Raw genomic sequence first — 20797 nt, forward strand, 5'->3', positions numbered from 1 at the left:
TTTAACATGGCCAATCTGTCTAACCTGTACATCTTTGGACCATGGGAGGGAACCGGAGCACCCGGAGGAAACCCACGCAGACACGGGGAGAACGTGCACACTGCGCACAGACAGTGACCTGAGGCCGGTAATTGAACCCGGGTCCCTGGCGCTGTGAGGCAGCAGTGCTAACCCACTGTGCCACCGTGCCACTGGGATTGAACCCGGGTCCCTGGCGCTGTGAGGCAGCAGTGCTAGCCGCTGTGCCACCGTGCCGCTGGGATTGAACCCGGGTCCCTGGCACTGTGAGGCAGCAGTGCTAACCCACTGTGCCAGCGTGCTGCTGGGATTGAACCCGGGTCCCTGGTGCTGTGAGGCAGCAGTGCTAACCCACTGTGCCACCGTGCCGCTGGGATTGAACCCGGGTCCCTGGCGCTGTGAGGCAGCAGTGCTAGCCGCTGTGCCACCGTGCCGCTGGGATTGAACCCGGGTCCCTGGCACTGTGAGGCAGCAGTGCTAGCCGCTGTGCCACCGTGCCGCTGGGATTGAACCCGGGTCCCTGGCGCTGTGAGGCAGCAGTGCTAACCCACTGTGCCAGCGTGCTGCTGGGATTGAACCCGGGTCCCTGGTGCTGTGAGGCAGCAGCGCTAACCCACTGTGCCACCGTGCCGCTGGGATTGAACCCGGGTCCCTGGCGCTGTGAGGCAGCAGTGCTAGCCGCTGTGCCACCGTGCCGCTGGGATTGAACCCGGGTCCCTGGCACTGTGAGGCAGCAGTGCTAGCCGCTGTGCCACCGTGCCGCTGGGATTGAACCCGGGTCCCTGGCGCTGTGAGGCAGCAGTGCTAACCCACTGTGCCACCGTGCCGCTGGGATTGAACCCGGGTCCCTGGCGCTGTGAGGCAGCAGTGCTAACCCACTGTGCCACCGTGCCGCTGGGATTGAACCCGGGTCCCTGGCACTGTGAGGCAGTAGTGCTAGCCGCTGTGCCAGCGTGCCACCCCGTTATGTATTGTATGTTTTGTCCGGCTTGCTGTACTTTGTGAACCAGTCACTATGGGATCACATAACGGGCAAAGAACCAAGAAAATTCCAGCACAGGAACAGGCCCTTCGGCCCTCCAAGCCTGCACCGACCGTGCTGCTAATGAACTAAAACCCCCTACCCTTCCGGGGACCATATCCCTCTATTCCCATCCAATTCATGTATTTGTCCAGACGTCCATTAAAACTCATTATTGTCTCCGCTTCCACTACCTCCCCCGGCAGTGAGTTCCAGGCACCCTCTGTGTAAAAAATCTGCCTCGTGCATCTCCTTTAAACCTTGCTCCTCGCACCTTAAACCTGTGCCCCCTAGTAATTGACTCTTCCACCCTGGGGGAAAAAGCTTCTGACTATCCACTCTGTCCATGCCCCTCACAGTCCTGTAGACTTCTATCAGGGCAGTTACAATGTTAAATCACCTCCCATGGGTACTCGAGAGGCACCAGGACCAACAGCATACAAACAGCATTGTCTGTGAAGGCCTGTACAGGTTGGCCTGTCCTGATGGCAGTAAGAAGTCTCACAACACCAGGTTAAAGTCCAACAGGTTTATTTGGTAGCAAATGTTGGACTTTAACCTGGTGTTGTGAGACTTCTTACTGTGTTTACCCCAGTCCCAACGCCGGCACCTCCACACCCTGTCCTGATGGCCCAGTGCCTACACAGCGCAGACAGGTCTGTGGTGAGCGAGTTGAATTGAGCTTGGCTGCCACGAGGGGTACTAACGCTGGAGCGAGCTCTCTCAGCCTAACGGGAGGGTTACTGCGTTAAGGCTCATAGCCCTGGCTCACTCCCTGTGCTGGAAAATACACCATGGATGGCAGAGCTCAGGATCCACAGCAGCTGCAATGCCCAGTGAAGTTAAATGATCAGATTCACAGCAATGCCCACCGAGGTGAGGCAGCTGTGAGACTGGAAGGATAATAGCAGCGGTGTGAGAGAGCACCTTCCGGGGCTCAGGGTAGAGCCGGGGTGGCTTCAGTGACTGGGACACTGAGCTGCTGCACCTGTAGCATCCTCAGACTGACTGCCGGGGATTGAGCTGCTCTGTAATCTCTGAGGATTTTCCCCTCCGCAGGACGTGGATGACTGCATCATCCGGCAAACCAACACCCATTTCCAGTACGGCTACGAATATCTGGGCAACTCGGGGCGGCTGGTAATCACTCCCCTCACAGACAGGTAGGTCACAGCGTCCCCCTCGAGGCAATCACTCCCCTCACACAGACAGGTAGGTCACAGCGTCCCCCTCGAGGCAATCACTCCCCTCACACAGACAGGTAGGTCACAGCGATCCCCTCGAGGCAATCACTCCATTCACACAGACAGGTAGGTCACAGCGTCCCCCTCGAGGCAATCACTCCCCTCACACAGACAGGTAGGTCACAGCGTCCCCCTCGAGGCAATCACTCCACTCACACAGACAGGTAGGTCACAGCGATCCCCTCGAGGCAATCACTCCCCTCACACAGACAGGTAGGTCACAGCGATCCCCTCGAGGCAATCACTCCACTCACACAGACAGGTAGGTCACAGCGATCCCCTCGAGGCAATCACTCCACTCACACAGACAGGTAGGTCACAGCGATCCCCTCGAGGCAATCACTCCACTCACACAGACAGGTAGGTCACAGCGATCCCCCTCGAGGCAATCACTCCATTCACACAGACAGGTAGGTGCCTGCGTCCCCCTCGAGGCAATCACTCCATTCACACAGACAGGTAGGTCACAGCGATCCCCTCGAGGCAATCACTCCATTCACACAGACAGGTAGGTCACAGCGATCCCCTCGAGGCAATCACTCCACTCACACAGACAGGTAGGTCACAGCATTGTTCACAGAATCCTTACAGCGCAGGAGGGACCATTCAGTGACTCGAGAGCCACCGATTCTCTGACAGAGTATCTCACCCACAACCTCTCCCCCGTCTTATACCTGCAACCCCACACACTTCCCCTGGCCAATCCACCTACCCGGCACATCTTTGGACACGAAGGGACAATTTAGCATGGCCAATCCACCTAACCCGCACATCTTTGGAGTGTGGGAGGAAACCGGAGCACCCGGAGGAAACCCACGCAGACACGGGGAGAACGTGCAGACTCCGCACAGACAGTGACCCAAGCCCAGAATCAAACTCGGGCCCCTGGCGTTGTGAGGCCGCAGTGTTCACCACTGTGCCACTGTGCCGCCCGAACGGGCGATACAGATGGGAGTTGGGGATCAGTAAAGATGCAGTCCCCGCACTATCTCCACCTTCACGCCTAAAGCATCCCTTGGTGTCTCCTTTTCAGGTGTTACATGACATTGACGACCGCTCTCCACCTGCACCGAGGTGGATCACCCAAAGGACCAGCAGGAACCGGGAAGACGGAGTCTGTGAAGGATCTGGGAAAGTCCCTGGGCATGTATGTGATTGTGGTGAACTGCTCCGAGGGCTTGGATTACAAATCCATGGGTCGGATGTACTCGGGACTGGCACAGGTGAGACACAGCCTCCATCATACATTTCAACACTGACTTTGCCGTTGTATAAGACTGAGTTAAATTCCCTTCGGGAAACTCAGTCCTGAGGGAGGGCCGCACTGTCAGAGGGTCAGTGCTGAGGGAGTGCCGCACTGTCAGAGGGTCAGTGCTGAGGGAGTGCCGCACTGTCAGAGGATCAGTGCTGAGGGAGTGCTGCACTGTCAGAGGGTCAGTGCTGAGGGAGTGCCACACTGTCAGAGGGTCAGTGCTGAGGGAGCGCCGCACTGTCAGAGGGTCAGTGCTGAGGGAGTGCCACACTGTCAGAGGGTCAGTGCTGAGGGAGCGCCGCACTGTCAGAGGGTCAGTGCTGAGGGAGTGTCGCACTGTCAGAGGGTCAGTGCTGAGGGAGTGCCGCACTGTCAGAGGGTCAGTGCTGAGGGAGTGCCGCACTGTCAGAGGGTCAGTGCTGAGGGAGAGCCGCACTGTCAGAGGGTCAGTGCTGAGGGAGCGCCGCAGTGTCAGACGGTCAGTGCTGAGGGAGCGCTGCACTGTCAGAGGGTCAGTGCTGAGGGAGTGCCGCACTGTCAGAGGGTCAGTGCTGAGGGAGCGCCGCACTGTCAGAGGGTCAGTGCTGAGGGAGTGCCGCACTGTCAGAGGGTCAGTGCTGAGGGAGTGCCGCACTGTCAGACGGTCAGTGCTGAGGGAGCGCCGCACTGCCAGAGGGTCAGTGCTGAGGGAGTGTCGCACTGTCAGAGGGTCAGTGCTGAGGGAGTGCCGCACTGTCAGAGGGTCAGTGCTGAGGGAGTGCCGCACTGTCAGAGGGTCAGTACTGAGGGAGTGCCGCACTGTCAGAGGGTCAGTGCTGAGGGATTTGTCTTTGATATCAGAGAAGATGTGAATGTGAGTGTAATTTCAGTCGCGTTATTAATCTGCGTTGTGTCGCAGGGATTGTTTTGGGTGGTGTGTGGATTTAGAAGGTGCTGTTTCTGATGGCAGTCCCGTGTGTGTTTGTACAGACTGGAGCCTGGGGTTGCTTTGATGAGTTTAACCGCATCAATATTGAGGTCCTGTCTGTCGTTGCCCAACAAATCCTCTCCATCCTATCCGCGCTCTCTGCCAACCTGACCCGCTTCGTGTTTGAGGGTCGTGAGATTAACCTGGTCTGGTCTTGTGGCATCTTTATCACCATGAACCCAGGTAAGACTCCGGGAGGGGTGCGTACGCTACCACGAAGGAATGTTTCAACACATTTAAAAACAAATCTCGCCAGGTGTCTCAGTCATCGAAACCCAGCTTCCATTCTGCTGAATTGGCTGAGCTTCAGGGCGGCATGGTGGCACAGTGGGTTAGAGCTGCTGCCTCACAGCGCCAGGGACCCGGGTTCAATCCCAGCGGCATGGTGGCACAGTGGGTTAGCGCTGCTGCCTCACAGCGCCAGGGACCCGGGTTCAATCCCAGCGGCACGGTGGCACAGTGGGTTAGCGCTGCTGCCTCACAGCGCCAGGGACCCGGGTTCAATCCCAGCGGCACGGTGGCACAGTGGTTTAGTGCTGCTGCCTCACAGTGCCAGGGACCCGGGTTCAATCCCAGTGGCACGGTGGCACAGTGGGTTAGCGCTGCTGCCTCACAGCGCCAGGGACCCTGGTTCGATTCCCGGCCTCGGGTCGCTGTCTGTGTGGAGTCAGCACGTTCTCCCCGTATCTGTGTGGGTTTCCTCCGGGTGCTCCGGTTTCCTCCCACACTCCAAAGATGTGCCAATCCACCAAACCTTTGGACTGCGGGAGGAAACCGGAGCACCCGGACGAAACCCACACAGACACGGGGAGAACGTGCAGACTCCGCACAGACAGCGACCCGAGCCGGGTATCGAACCCGGGTCCCTGGCGCTGTGAGGCAGCAGCGCTAACCCACTGTGCCACCGTGCCGAGGGAGTTCAGAACAAGGGAGACAGAATGTTAAAATTGAAGTCAGGCCTTTCAGGGTTGATGTCAGGGAACACCTCCTCACACAGATGGAGTAGAAATCCGGAACTCTGTCCCACCCCAAAAGCCACGGGGACAACTGAAAAATTCAGAACTGAGATTGATAGATTCTTCTTCTTGATGAGGATCAAGGGTTGTGGAAGCCAGCTGGCTACATGAAGTTTTAATTTGATTTGATTTATTATTGTCACATGTATTAACATGCAGTGAAAAGTATTGTTTCTTGCGCACTGTACAAAGCATACCGTTCATAGAGTACATAGATTTGATTTATTATTGTCACATGTACTGGGACACAGTGAAAAGTATTGTTTCTTGCACGCTATACAGACAAAGCATACCGTTCATAGAGAAGGAAAGGAGAGAGTGCAGAATGTAGTGTTACAGTCATAGCTAGGGTGTAGAGAATGATCAACTTCATGCAAGGGAGGTCCATTCAAAAGTCTGACAGCAGCAGGGAAGAAGCTGTTCTTGAGTCGATACAGTTCATATACAGATCAGCCATGATCTAATTGAATGGCGGAATAGGCTCAAGGGGCTGAATGGCTTCCTCCCATTCCTCCATTTCTGTACTCATATGAGCTTTGGAAGAGGATAAGAGTTAGCGGTTGAGTCAGGAAGGCACAATGATAATATCACTGTTGTTAATCGCAGGATACGCTGGGCGGACAGAGCTTCCAGATAACCTCAAGTCAATGTTCAGGCCCATCTCCATGGTGGTTCCTGACTCAACGCTAATCGCTGAGATAATCCTGTTTGCAGAAGGATTCAACAACTGTAAGGTGCGTCCCCCGGATTACCACTCCGATTCCTTCCCCTTTCATCGTGCCGTTATGTCGGGTGTTTTTGTCCTTCCCCTCTCCTTTCGGCCTCCCAGAGACAGCCTGCTGCCCAGGGTCAGGGTCTGGTTTCTGCAAGTGGACAGGGCATGTCTCCTAACCAACGCCTGAGGATTCCCTGGGAGCCAGCTACACTGTACACCACAGAATAAAACCAACTCCTGAGGATTCCCTGGGAGCCAGCTACACTGTACACCACAGAATAAAACCAACTCCTGAGGATTCCCTGGGAGCCAGCTACACTGTACACCACAGAATAAAACCAACTCCTGAGGATTCCCTGGGAGCCAGCTACACTGTACACCACAGAATAAAACCAACTCCTGAGGATTCCCTGGGAGCCAGCTACACTGTACATCACAGAATAAAACCAACTCCTGAGGATTCCCTGGGAGCCAGCTACACTACACCACAGAATAAAAGCCAAATACCGCGGAAATCTGAAATAAAAACAAAAAAACATTCAGCTGGGAACATTCAGCAGGTCTGGCAGCATCGGTGGAGAGAGGAACAGAGGTGAAGCTTTGAGCCCGTACAACTCATCTTCAGAACTTCAAAAGGACGGCACGGTGGCACAGTGGTTAGCACTGCTGCCTCACAGCGCCAGGGACCCGGGTTCCATTCCTGGCTTGGATCACTGTCTGTGTGGAGTCTGCACGTTCTCCCCGTGTCTGCGTGGGTTTCCTCCGGGTGCTCCGGATTCCTCCCACAGTTCGAAAGATGTGTGGGTTAGGGGGACTGGCCATGCTAAATTGTCCCTTAGTGTCCAAAGATGTGTAGGTTCGGTTGATTGGCCATGGTGAATTGTCCCTTAGTGTCCAAAGATGTGTAGGTTCGGTTGATTGGCCATGGTGAATTGTCCCTTAGTGTCCAAAGATGTGTAGGTTAGGTTGATTGACCATGCTAAATTGTCCCTTAGTGTCCAAAGATGTGTAGGTTAGGTTGATTGGCCATGGTGAATTGTCCCTTAGTGTCCAAAGATGTGTAGGTTAGGTTGATTGGCCATGCTAAATTGCCCTTTACTGCGCAAAGATGTGTAGGTTAAAGGGATTAGCGGGGCTGCGGGATAGGGCTTGGGGTGGGATTGTGGTCGGTGCAGACTTGATGGGCTGAATGGCTTCCTTCTGCTCTGTAGTGTGTCACATGTACTGTTAAAGTTAAAGTTTATTTCTTAGTGTCACAAGTAAGGCTTACATTAACACTGCAATGAAGTTACTGTGAAAATCCCCCTAGTCGCCACACTCCGGCGCCTGTTCGGGTAACTCTGAGGGAGAATTTAGCACAGCCCAATGCACCCTAACCAGCACGTCTTTCAGACTGTGGGAGGAAACCGGAGCACCCGGAGGAAACCCACGCAGACACGGCGGAACCCCGCTCTTCCTCTGTGACCCACCCCTCGGCCAGTCAGAGTCCCGCTCTCCGCACCCTCTTCCCCTGTGTAAATTGTTGTGATCATTTGAAATTTGGTATTCTTGCATTTGTCCTGCTGAGTGCAAGGCTAAAAGCTTCAACAACATCTCTCTCCTTTCAGCAGTACTCAGGTTTTGTACAACCAAGGGACAATTACAAATAGATAGAGCCAGCTTCTGGAGTGATCCTTCTGCTGTGAGCCATTTCCTGCTGGGATAAGGGCGGCACAGTGATTAGCATTGCTTCCTCACAGAGCCAGGGACTCGGGTTCAATTCTGGCCTCGGGTCACTGTCTGGGTGGAGTTCTGCACGTTCTCCCTGTGTCTGCGTGGGTTTCCTCCGGGTGACCCGGTTTCCTCCCACAGTCCAAAGATGCAGGTCAGGTGGATTGGCCGTGCTAAATTCCTCCTTGGTGTCTAAAGATGTGCAGGTTAGGTGGATTGGCCATGCTAAATTGCGCCTTGGTGTCTAAAGATGTGTAAATTAGGTGGATTGGCCATGCTAAATTGCCCCTTAGTGTCGTGTCCAAAGATGTGCAGGTTAGGGGGATTGGCCATGCTAAATTGCCTCTTAATGTCCAAAGATGTGCAGGTTAGGGGGATTGGCCATGCTAAATTGTCCCTTAGTGTCCAAAGATGTGCAGGTTAGGGGGATTGGCCATGCTAAATTATCCCTTAGTGTCCAAAGATGTGCAGGTTAGGGGGATTGGCCATGCTAAATTGCCCCTTAGTGTCCAAAGATGTGCAGGTTAGGGGGATTGGTCATGCTAAATTGCCCCTTCGTGTCCAAAGATGTGTAGGTTAGGGGGATTGGCCATGCTAAATTGTCCCTTCGTGTCCAAAGATGTGTAGGTTAGGGGGATTGGCCATGCTAAATTGTCCCTTAGTGTCAGGGGTTGGCAGGATAAATACGTGAGGGTTACAGGGATAGGGCCTGGGTGGGATTGTTGTTGGTGTGGGCTTGATGGGCTGAATGGCCTCCTCCTGCCCTGTAGGTATTCTATGATTCTGGTGGAATCATGTTCAGCTCACATCTATCCCGGAACAGCAGTGTGAAGAGCAGACTTTCACCTCACCATTCAGAGCTAGAGTTGAACCCCTGACTGGACTTGTGTTAATCTTTCGTTCCTTTTGCTGGGGATATGAGGTGTGAAATCAGAGAAACTGGTTAAAATGCAACGACATGGGGAGTGACCTTGACAGGCTGTGGTCTGACTGGCCTTAGTCCTGGGTTTTGATTCCATTTTGCAGTCAGTGTGCTGACCGCTCTCCTTGTCCCCTGCAGGCCCTTGCGAAGAAAGTCTACACACTCTACTCGCTGGCTGTGCAGCAACTCTCCAAGCAAGATCATTATGACTTTGGCTTGAGAGCCCTCACCTCCCTACTCCGCTACGCTGGCAAGAAACGGCGGGACAAGCCTCAGCTCTCTGACGAGGAGGTAAGAACAGAGCAGGGGCTCTCTGAGCAGGGGGGAGGGTCTCTGAGCAGGGGCTCTCTGAGCAGGGGCTCTCTGAGCAGGGAGGGTCTCTGAGCAGGGGGGGTCTCTGAGCAGGGGGGAGGATGTCTGAGCAGGGGGGGCGGTCTCTGAGCAGGGAGGGTCTCTGAGCAGGGAGGGTCTCTGAGCAGGGGCTCTCTGAGCAGGGGGGGGTCTCTGAGCAGGGGGGGGTCTCTGAGCAGGGAGGGGTCTCTGAGCAGGGGAGGGGGTCTCTGAGCAGGGAGGGTCTCTGAGCAGGGGCTCTCTGAGCAGGGTGGGTCTCTGAGCAGGGAGGGTCTCTGAGCAGGGGTTATTTGAGCAGGGGGTCTCTGAGCGGGGGGGTCTGCAGCGAATCCTCTCTGACTAAGAGATAAGAGTGGATCGATAGCTTTCGAGCTGACTGGAGAGGATGCAGACGAAACTGTTGCTGCAATTTGGAATGATCTTTTTGAGGAAAGATTGAAGATGCTGGAGCTCTGCCCTCCAAGCAACACGACGGAAGGGACTCTGATAGAATAGACGAAGCAGTGTGGGGGAGGAGCAGAACCAGGAGTCATCAATATCACACGGTCACTAATAAACCCACTGGGGAACTCAGGAGAAACATCCTTACCCAGACAGTGAGAGAATGTGGGACTCGCTCCCACAGGGAGCGGGGAGAATGTGGGACTCGCTCCCACAGGGAGTGGGGAGAATGTGGGACTCGCTCCCACAGGGAGCGGGGAGAATGTGGGACTCGCTCCCACAGGGAGCGGGGAGAATGTGGGACTCGCTCCCACAGGGAGTGGGGAGAATGTGGGACTCGCTCCCACAGGGAGCGGGGAGAATGTGGGACTCGCTCCCACAGGGAGCGGGGAGAATGTGGGACTCGCTCCCACAGGGAGCGGGGAGAATGTGGGACTCGCTCCCACAGGGAGCGGGGAGAATGTGGGACTCACTCCCATGGGGGAGTGGGGAGAATGTGGGACTCGCTCCCACGGGGGAGTGGGGAGAATGTGGGACTCGCTCCCATGGGGGAGTGGGGAGAATATGTGGGATTTGCTCCCACGGGGAGTGGGGAGAATGTGAGACTCGCTCCCACGGGGAGTGGGGAGAATGTGGGACTCGCTCCCATGGGGGAGTGGGGAGAATGTGGGACTCGCTCCCATGGGGGAGTGGGGAGAATGTGGGACTCACTCCCAAGGGGGAGTGGGGAGAATGTGGGACTCGCTCCCACGGGGAGTGGGGGAGAATGTGGGACTTGCTCCCACGGGGAGTGGGGAGAATGTGGGACTCGCACCCACGGGGAGTGGGGAGAATGTGGGACTCGCTCCCACGGGCGGGTTGAGGTGAATAGTATTGAGGCATTTATGAGGGACTGATGAGGGGGCAAAATGTGTTGATAGGGTGAGAGGGAGTGGGAGGAGGCTGGAGTGGGGCAGAAACACTAGCACGGAGCAGATGGGATGAATGGCCTGTTCTGGTGATGTAAAGTCTGTAAAAATAATCCTTCAATTTAATTCACGAGCCAGTTCGAAGCTGTGAGGGATTGTTCAGGTTCTGAGGTAATGCCTTTATACAACTGAGTGTTTCTGTTCTCCAGATCCTCCTGCTGTCCATGAAGGATATGAATATGGCCAAGTTAACCTCCATTGACCTGCCGCTGTTCAGTGCCATTGTCCAGGACCTCTTCCCTGGGGTGGAAACCCCAGTGTTGGATTACGGGAAGGTAGGCAGACGCTGAGTGTGTGCGTGCTTGTTCGTTCGTCACTATCCCACCTGTGAATTCATGTTTTGAGTAATAAAGGGCTCTCCCATCATCTTGCTGATGGACAGATGTCTGCCCCATGAACTGGAGGTGTGCCAGCTGCCATATTGGTAAAGGACAACAAATAGGCAAGCAGTGCCCACTCCTTTGCAGATGAAGACCAGGAGACCTAAGGCCCTGTTTGTGACCCTCGATGGGGTTCTGGCTACAGTTAGAAACAGCACACACGCTCCGTTTTCCAAACCTCTCCTCGGATCGCAGTTCCAGGAGGGGGTTGTCCTCGGGCTTTGCGAGGTTTTGTTTATTCATTCGTGGGACATGGGCGTCACCGGCTGGGCCCAGCATTTATTGCCCATCCCTAGTTGCCCCTTGAGAAGGTGGTGGGGAGCCGCCATCTTGAATCGCTGCAGTCCACGTGCTGTGGTTGACCCACAATGCCGTTAGGGAGGGAATTCCAGGATTCTGACCCAGCGACTGCGAAGGAACGGCCGATATATTTCCAAGTCAGGATGGTGAGTGGCTCGGAGGGGAACTTGCAGGTGGTGGTGTTCCCATGTATCTGCTGCCTTCGTGCTGCTAGATGGAAGTGGTCGTGGGTTTGGAAGGTGCTGTCTAAGGAGCCTTGGTGAATTGCTAATGGGTGTCAGCAAGGTCTGTAACCCACCTCTCCCCCTCACCACACTGCTCCCCCTGACCCCCACCACACTGTTCTCCTTGAGCCCCGCCACATCCAGGACAAAGCAGCCCCGCTTGATTGTCCCCCCATCCACAAACACCCACTCCCTCCACCACCGACGCTCAGTAGCAGCGTGTGTCCCATCTACAAGATGCACCGCAGCGACTCACCAAGGCTCCTTAGGCAGCACCTTCCAAACCCACGACCACTTCCATCTAGAGGGACAAGGGCAGCAGATACCTGGGAACACCCCCACCTGGTTTGGGGAGGGTGAACCATGGTGCGATGCTGGGTTTGGGGAGCCTGAACCATGGCGCGATGCTGGGTTTGGGGAGGGTGAACCATGGTGTGATGCTGGGTTTGGGGAGGGTGAACCATGGTGCGATGCTGGGTTTGGGGAGGGTGAACCATGGTGCGATGCTGGGTTTGGGGAGGGTGAACCATGGCGCGATGCTGTGTTTGGGGAGGGTGAACCATGGCGCGATGCTGGGTTTGGGGAGGGTGAACCATGGCGCGATGCTGTGTTTGGGGAGGGTGAACCATGGTGCGATGCTGGGTTTGGTGAAGCTGAACCCTGGTGCAATGCTGTGTTTGGGGAGGGTGAACCATGGTGCGATGCTGGGTTTGGGGAGGGTGAACCATGGTGCGATGCTGTGTTTGGGGAGCCTGAACCATGGTGTGATGCTGGGTTTGGGGAGGGTGAACCATGGTGCGATGCTGGGTTTGGGGAGGGTGAACCATGGCGCGATGCTGTGTTTGGGGAGGGTGAACCATGGCGCGATGCTGGGTTTGGGGAGGGTGAACCATGGTGCGATGCTGGGTTTGGGGAGGGTGAACCATGGCGCGATGCTGTGTTTGGTGAAGCTGAACCATGGTGCAATGCTGGGTTTGCTTTGCTCTCTCCTTGCGCTGCAGTTGAAGGAAGCTATTGAGACGGAGTTGGTTGAAACGGGGTACGTGGTAACCGAGTTCACCGTGGCCAAAGTCATTCAGCTGCATGAGACCAAGAGTTCCCGGCATTCTGTCATGATCGTGGGGAAGACGGGCAGCGGCAAGACTGTCGCGTGGCGCACACTACAGGGGGCCCTGTCAGCCCTCCATAAGACTGGCGACGTCAACTACAATTTGGTCAAGGTTAGTAAATAGGCAAAGCACCAGGAAAGCTCCTTGTTTACTCTGACCCTGCTCGGTATTGCCTCGGGACAGGGAGGGGCTGGAGGAGATGGGCAGAGTGGGCGAGGTGCTGCGGTGGGGGAGTATGAGGGGAAGGGAGAGAGGAGAATGCAGGACCGAGGAGGGTGGGGGGGAGGAGAAAGGGCAGGGTGTGGAGCGGAAGAGGGGAAAGGTGGGGGGGGGAATTGGAAAGGGGAGAATGGGGAGGGAGAGGAGGGGAGAATGGAGGGGGAGAAGAGAGGGAGGGGAGGAGGGGGAGAGAGAGGAGGGGGAATGGAGAGAATGGGGAGGGAGAGGAGGGGGAGAAGGTGGAAGGGGAGAATGGGGTGGGAGAGGGTGAGGAGGAGGAAGGGAAGGGAGGGGAGGGGGTGAAGGGGGAGGGAGAAGAGGGAGAAGGGGAGGTAATGGAGTGGGGGAAGGGGAGGGTGGGCAGGGGTGAAGAAGGAGGGCTGGTGGGTCTTTAGGGCTGAAGCATGGTCATTAATTTTAGAGTGATTAATTTGGGGATTTGCAGCAGATCAGAATGGGAGGAGCGCAGAGATCTCGGGGGATTGAGGGGCTGGAGGAGATTCTGGGGTGGGACTTGGTGACAAGAGAGAGAATTGTTAAAAATTCAGGAAACTGAACGGGTGCAGAGAGTGGATGGTCAGTGTGGAAGGATGCAGGGAGTGGATGGTCAGTGTGGAAGGGTGGAGAGAGTGGATGGTCAGTGTGGAAGGATGCAGGGAGTGGATGGTCAGTGTGGAAGGGTGGAGAGAGTGGATGGTCAGTGTGGAAGGATGCAGGGAGTGGATGGTCAGTGTGGAAGGGTGGAGAGAGTGGATGGTCAGTGTGGAAGGGTGGAGAGAGTGGATGGTCAGTGTGGAAGGATGCAGAGAGTGGATGGTCAGTGTGAAAGGGTGCAGAGAGTGGATGGTCAGTGTGGAAGGATGCAGGGAGTGGATGGTCAGTGTGGAAGGATGCAGGGAGTGGATGGTCAGTGTGGAAGGGTGCAGAGAGTGGATGGTCAGTGTGGAAGGATGCAGGGAGTGGATGGTCAGTGTGGAAGGGTGGAGAGAGTGGATGGTCAGTGTGGAAGGATGCAGGGAGTGGATGGTCAGTGTGGAAGGCTGGAGAGAGTGGATGGTCAGTGTGGAAGGATGCAGGGAGTGGATGGTCAGTGTGGAAGGGTGGAGAGAGTGGATGGTCAGTGTGGAAGGATGCAGGGAGTGGATGGTCAGTGTGGAAGGATGCAGGGAGTGGATGGTCAGTGTGGAAGGATGCAGGGAGTGGATGGTCAGTGTGGAAGGGTGGAGAGAGTGGATGGTCAGTGTGGAGAGAGTGGATGGTCAGTGTGGAGGGAGTGGATGGTCAGTGTGGAGAGAGTGGATGGTCAGTGTGGAAGGATGGAGAGAGTGGATGGTCAGTGTGGAAGGGTGGAGAGAGTGGATGGTCAGTGTGGAAGGGTGGAGAGAGTGGATGGTCAGTGTGGAAGGATGCAGGGAGTGGATGGTCAGTGTGGAAGGGTGGAGAGAGTGGATGGTCAGTGTGGAAGGATGCAGGGAGTGGATGGTCAGTGTGGAAGGATGCAGGGAGTGGATGGTCAGTGTGGAAGGATGCAGGGAGTGGATGGTCAGTGTGGAAGGGTGGAGAGAGTGGATGGTCAGTGTGGAGAGAGTGGATGGTCAGTGTGGAGGGAGTGGATGGTCAGTGTGGAGAGAGTGGATGGTCAGTGTGGAAGGATGGAGAGAGTGGATGGTCAGTGTGGAAGGGTGGAGAGAGTGGATGGTCAGTGTGGAAGGGTGGAGAGAGTGGATGGTCAGTGTGGAAGGATGCAGGGAGTGGATGGTCAGTGTGGAAGGGTGGAGAGAGTGGATGGTCAGTGTGGAGAGAGTGGACGGTCAGTGTGGAGAGAGTGGATGGTCAGTGTGGAGAGAGTGGACGGTCAGTGTGGAGAGAGTGGACGGTCAGTGTGGAGAGAGTGGACGGTCAGTGTGGAGAGAGTGGACGGTCAGTGTGGAGAGAGTGGACGGTCAGTGTGGAGAGAGTGGACGGTCAGTGTGGAGAGAGTGGACGGTCAGTGTGGAGAGAGTGGACGGTCAGTGTGGAGAGAGTGGACGGTCAGTGTGGAGAGAGTGGACGGTCAGTGTGGAGAGAGTGGACGGTCAGTGTGGAGAGAGTGGACGGTCAGTGTGGAGAGAGTGGACGGTCAGTGTGGAGAGAGTGGACGGTCAGTGTGGAGAGAGTGGACGGTCAGTGTGGAGAGAGTGGACGGTCAGTGTGGAGAGAGTGGACGGTCGATGTGGAGAGAGTGGACGGTCGATGTGGAGAGAGTGGACGGTCGATGTGGAGAGAGTGGACGGTCAGTGTGGAGGGAGTGGACGGTCAGTGTGGAGAGAGTGGACGGTCAGTGTGGAGAGAGTGGATGGTCAGTGTGGAGGGAGTGGACGGTCAGTGTGGAGAGAGTGGACGGTCAGTGTGGAGAGAAACACCAGCACACAATCCATGGGCCAAACGTCCACTATTTTAAAATGTATCTGGAGAAAGGTTCAACACAAAATGTTCCTTATCTTTATGAACGTTGACATTTCCTCAGCGGTAATGTCTCTCGTTCTGAGCTATTCTGCTGCTCTTTCTGTTTTGTTCTCTGATGGCGGGACTTTGCCTGCAGGACTATCCCCTGAACCCGAAAGCAGTGTCGCTGGGTGAGCTTTACGGAGAGTACGACCTGTCAACAAATGAATGGACAGATGGTGTGCTGTCCAGTCTGATGAGGACGGCCTGTGCAGGTACATTGACGCGGGGAAGGGTAATGGAACGTTGGCCCTTATTTCCAAGGGGTTGGAGTATCAGAGTCAGAAAGTCTTGCTGCAACTGTACAAGGGACTGGGGAGACCACATCTGGAGCACTTGGTGAGGCCACATCTGGAGCACTTGGTGAGGCCACATCTGGAGCACTTGGTGAGGCCACATCTGGAGCACTTGGTGAGGCCACATCTGGAGCACTTGGTGAGGCCACATCTGAAGCACTTGGTGAGGCCACATCTGGAACACTGTGGGCAGTCTTAGTCCTTTTATTAAAGATAGATATTGTGTCTCTGGAGGCAGTGCAGAGAAGGTTCACTCGGATGATCCCGGCATGGAGGGATTGTCTAATGAGGAAAGGTTAAACAGGTTGGGACTCGTTGGAGTTTAGAAGATTGAGAGGTGATCCCATTGAAACATACAGGATTCTGAAGGAGCTCAACAGGGTAAATGCTGAGAGGATGTTTCCCCTCATGGGACAGTCTAGGACTAGAGGACATGGTCTCAGAATAAAGGGGGGCCAATTTAAGACTGCGATGTGGAGGAATTTCTTCTCTCAGAGGGTTTGAGAGTCTTTGGAACTCCTTGGCACAGGGAGCTGTGGGGGGGGGGGGGGGGGGGGGTGCGGAGGTAGCGGGGGGGGGGGGTGCGGAGGTAGCGGGGGGGGGGTGGGAGCAGAGGCTGTGTGTGTATTTAAGGCTGCGATAGGTAGATTTTTGATCAGTAAGGGAATCAAAGGTTACCGGGGTAAGGGCAGGAAAGTGGACGTGGGGAATGTCGCAGCAGACATGATGCTATTGAATAGCGGAGCAGGCTCGAGGGGCTGAATGGCCTCCTCCAGTCCCTGTTTCTTATGGTCTTATGGCAGGACAGGTGGAAAGGACAGTTAATAAAGCATACAGTATCCTGGGTTTATTAGTCGGGGCACAGACTGCAAGGAGGTCACATGGAATTCATATACTAATGTCAGGAATTTCTCCAATTCCCTTCGGAAAGCTCCTGATGAATCTGCTTCCGCCGCCCTTTCAGGCAGCGCCTTCCAGATCACAACAACTCGCCGCGTTTAAAAAAAACCCTTCTCCTCCCCTCTTCCCCCACCTCCGGTTCCTTTCCCGATTCTCTTCAGTCTGGTTACCCGCTCTGGTTAACCACCCTCTCACCGCAGTGGCGAAAGGCCAGTGCAAAAAGGCAAGCTCTTTCCTTCCTCGCCCGCGGTTGATTCTTTCCTCCCCGCTTTCCGGGAGTGGCTCAGCTCCCGTCCTCGTCGATTCAGGGTCCAATTCCGCGTTTTAAGCGTTTAGCAGCAGGACGATAAATCAAAGCAGCTCCGGGGAGCGTGGAGCTGGGAGTAAGTGAATGAAGACGTGAGTAAGCAGTGTTGGGTGCCCAGAGGGGATACGACATCTCATTTACAGGAAGCGTAGATCGGGGAGATTCATGGTGATTGTCAGCGCTCAGCTGCTTGCCGCAGGGTCCCATATGTCTCCGTTCCTGCACACAGGCCATCGCTGGAAGCAGGACACCTAACCCGAGCCATTGTACATTGCAGTGGTGTTGACAAAGAATTGCAAACATTTCTCATCTGGTAATGAAAGTTCTGCAGATTATTCGCCTCACAACAGAGGTGGAAATTGAGATGCTTTCAGGCCTAGAAATGGAAATGGGGGCTTGTCAGCAACAAATGCGATTAAAGGCGCCTATTAAAGGAATTGCCTGGGAACTGAATTGCCCTGTGGACCTTTACTCAACAATAGAGGAAGCCATGATGGATAGAGAAACGTCGGCCGAGCATGCTGCTAATTCGAAAAAAACATCCTGGAGGTTGTATCCCCGTCATTTTTAATTCACGCTCACGATGTGAGTGTTGCCAGCACTCTCTCTTGCCTATTTATCACCCAGGCCAGCAGGCAGCCCTCTTTGCATCAGTGAGCTGACACTGCCAGAAGCACCCCTTCAGAAATGGGCAAAGTGATGTCCCCGCAGCTTCACAGACAGCTCACAAAGCACACCCTGCAAGGCCGATCCCTACCGTTAACCTCAGGACAAACATGGCACAGGACAGCGCAGGAACAGGCCCTTCGGCCCACCAAGCCTGCGTTTCTAAACTAAAGACCTTTTGCCTCTACGCGGTCCCTATCCCTCTGTTCCCGGCCTACTCATGTATCTGTCAAGGTGCCTCTTAAACGTTGCTATTGTATCATAGAACATAGAACATAGAACATTACAGCGCAGAACAGGCCCTTCGGCCCACGATGTTGCACCGACCAGTTAAAAAAAAAAACTGTGACCCTCCAACCTAAACCAATTTCTTTTCGTCCATGAACCTATCTACGGATCTCTTAAACGCCCCCAAACTAGGCGCATTTACTACTGATGCTGGCAGGGCATTCCAATCCCTCACCACCCTCTGGGTAAAGAACCTACCCCTGACATCGGTTCTATAACTACCCCCCCTCAATTTAAAGCCATGCCCCCTCGTGCTGGATTTCTCCATCAGAGGAAAAAGGCTATCACTATCCACCCTATCTAAACCTCTGATCATCTTATATGTTTCAATAAGATCCCCTCTTAGCCGCCGCCTTTCCAGCGAAAACAATCCCAAATCCCTCAGCCTCTCCTCATAGGATCTCCCCTCCATACCAGGCAACATCCTGGTAAACCTCCTCTGCACCCTCTCCAAAGCCTCCACATCCTTCCTGTAATGTGGGGACCAGAACTGCACACAGTACTCCAAGTGCGGCCGCACCAGAGTTGTGTACAGTTGCAACATAACGCTACGACTCCTAAATTCAATCCCCCTACCAATAAACGCCAAGACACCATATGCCTTCTTAACAACCTTATCTACTTGATTCCCAACTTTCAGGGATCTATGCACACATACACCTAGATCCCTCTGCTCCTCCACACTATTCAAAGTCCTCCCGTTAGCCCTATACTCAACACATCTGTTATTCCTACCAAAGTGAATTACCTCACACTTCTCCGCATTAAACTCCATCCGCCACCTCTCGGCCCAACTTTGCAACCTGTCTAAGTCTTCCTGCAAACTACGACACCCTTCCTCACTGTCTACCACACCACCGACTTTGGTGTCATCAGCAAATTTGCTAATCCACCCAACTATACCCTCATCCAGATCATTAATAAATATTACAAACAGCAGTGGCCCCAAAACAGATCCCTGAGGTACACCACTTGTAACCGCACTCCATGATGAATATTTACTATCAACCACCACCCTCTGTTTCCTATCCGCTAGCCAATTCCTGATCCAATTTCCTAGATCACCCCCAATCCCATACATCTGCATTTTCTGCAGAAGCCTACCATGGTGAACCTTATCAAACGCCTTACTAAAATCCATATATACCACGTCCACTGCCTTGCCCCCATCCACCTCCTTGGTCACTTTCTCAAAAAACTCAATAAGGTTAGTAAGGCACGACCTACCTGCCACAAAACCATGCTGACTATCACCTATCAATTCATTACTCTCCAAATAACTATAAATCCTATCCCTTATAATTTTTTCCAACATCTTGCCGACAACAGAAGTGAGACTCACCGGTCTATAATTCCCGGGGAAGTCTCTGTTCCCCTTCTTAAACAATGGGACAACATTCGCTAACCTCCAATCTTCTGGTACTATACCAGAGGCCAACGACGACCTGAAGATCAGAGCCAGAGGCTCTGCAATCACTTCTCTTGCCTCCCAGAGAATCCTTGGATAAATCCCATCCGGACCAGGGGATTTATCTATTTTCAGACCCTCCAGAATATCCTGCACATCCTCCTTATCAACTGTAATACTGTCTATTCTACTCCCTTGCAACCCAGTGTCCTCCTCAGCTATATTCATGTATCTGCTTCTACCACCTCCTCTGGCAGCGCATCCCAGGCACTTACCACCCTCTGTGTAAAACATTTACCCCTCACATCTCCTTTAAACTTTCCCCCTTTTACCTTAAACCCATATCCCCCAGTAATCAACACTCCTGCCCTGGGAAAATGCCTCCAAATATCCATTATATCAATACCTCTCATCATTTTGTAAACTTCTATCCAGTCGCCCCTCAGCCTCCGATGTTCAAGTGAAAACAAACTAAGTTTCTCCAACCTCTCCTCACAGCTAATGCCCTCCAAACCAGGCAACATCCTGGTAAACCTTTTCTGCTCTCTCTCCAAAGCCTCCACATCCTTCTGTTAGTGTGGCGACCAGAACTGTACGCAATATTCCAAATGTTACCATACATTAAGCTGATTTTTCTCTGCACCCTAACTATGACTGCAACACTATATTCTTCACCCCTCTCCCTTCATCACCCTTATGTACTCTACGAACGGTATGTTTTGTCTGTATAGCGCACAAGAAACAATACTTCTCACTGTATCCCATGTGGCAATAATAAATCAGATTAAATCAAAATATAGCCAAACTGAAGTTCTCTGCAACATGGCTTGTCAATTTTTATACTCCATGCCCCAACTAACGAAGGCAAGCTTGCCATACGCCTTCTTGACTACCTTATCCACCGTAGCAACATTTAAGAAGCATTTTGACAGATACATCAATAGGCCGGGAATAGAGGGATAGGGACCGCGTAGAGGCACAAGGTCTTTAGTTTAGAATGACGGTCATGTGTTGGCGCAGGCTTGGTGGGCCGAAGGGCCTGTTCCTGTGCTGTTCTTTGTTCCCGTTTCCAAGCCGGTATTGAATGACCAGGTGACCATTTATATATCACGCAGCGAGAACCTCAAGTTGGTTATGGAACCACAAACAGTGAATTATTTATTTAATTTCCAGTCAACCGGTCGGGCGGTCCCACACAGTGAATTATTTATCCTGGAATTGTCTGGCGCAGCTGCCTCCCTACTTTTAATTTTGCATCGACACATCCCATGTTCCCGCCGCACAGTGTGAGGGAATCCGTGCAGCTCACACGGAAATCAAGCCTGGAGGAGTTCATGGATGAATTACTCACTTCATCTGTTTGCTTAACTTTGGCTAAGGGGATGGGCTGCAGCACCCAACAAATGATTTATTTTCATGTTGACCTCTTGAGGCCGGGATCTTGTTTAATTTGACATTCCACGCTTAATGTCAGGGCGTTCACACAGCCAGCACCTGGAATCTGCCTGCACCTTCAGCACAAGCATTGTTTAACCTTCAACCCACCGCTTGCCTGTCTCCCCGTGTCCAATTATTCCCCCATCGGTGGCCA

General features: G+C 53.9%; 1 protein-coding gene across 1 annotated transcript in view; it reads left to right on the forward strand.

Annotated features, from left to right (window-relative positions):
- The window catches only part of dnah2 (dynein, axonemal, heavy chain 2), a 232295-nt gene that overhangs the window by 100346 nt on the left and 111152 nt on the right, over positions 1-20797 (forward strand). The window contains exons 35-42 of the mRNA XM_078200892.1: positions 2099-2202; positions 3317-3506; positions 4505-4685; positions 6125-6252; positions 9004-9156; positions 10775-10900; positions 12531-12749; positions 15439-15556. Of these exons, the coding sequence (XP_078057018.1) occupies positions 2099-2202; positions 3317-3506; positions 4505-4685; positions 6125-6252; positions 9004-9156; positions 10775-10900; positions 12531-12749; positions 15439-15556 (1219 nt within the window). The remainder of the gene's footprint in view (positions 1-2098; positions 2203-3316; positions 3507-4504; positions 4686-6124; positions 6253-9003; positions 9157-10774; positions 10901-12530; positions 12750-15438; positions 15557-20797) is intronic.

The sequence above is a fragment of the Mustelus asterias genome, chromosome 31, assembly GCF_964213995.1.
Source record: "Mustelus asterias chromosome 31, sMusAst1.hap1.1, whole genome shotgun sequence".
Taxonomy (NCBI): Eukaryota; Metazoa; Chordata; class Chondrichthyes; order Carcharhiniformes; family Triakidae; genus Mustelus; species Mustelus asterias.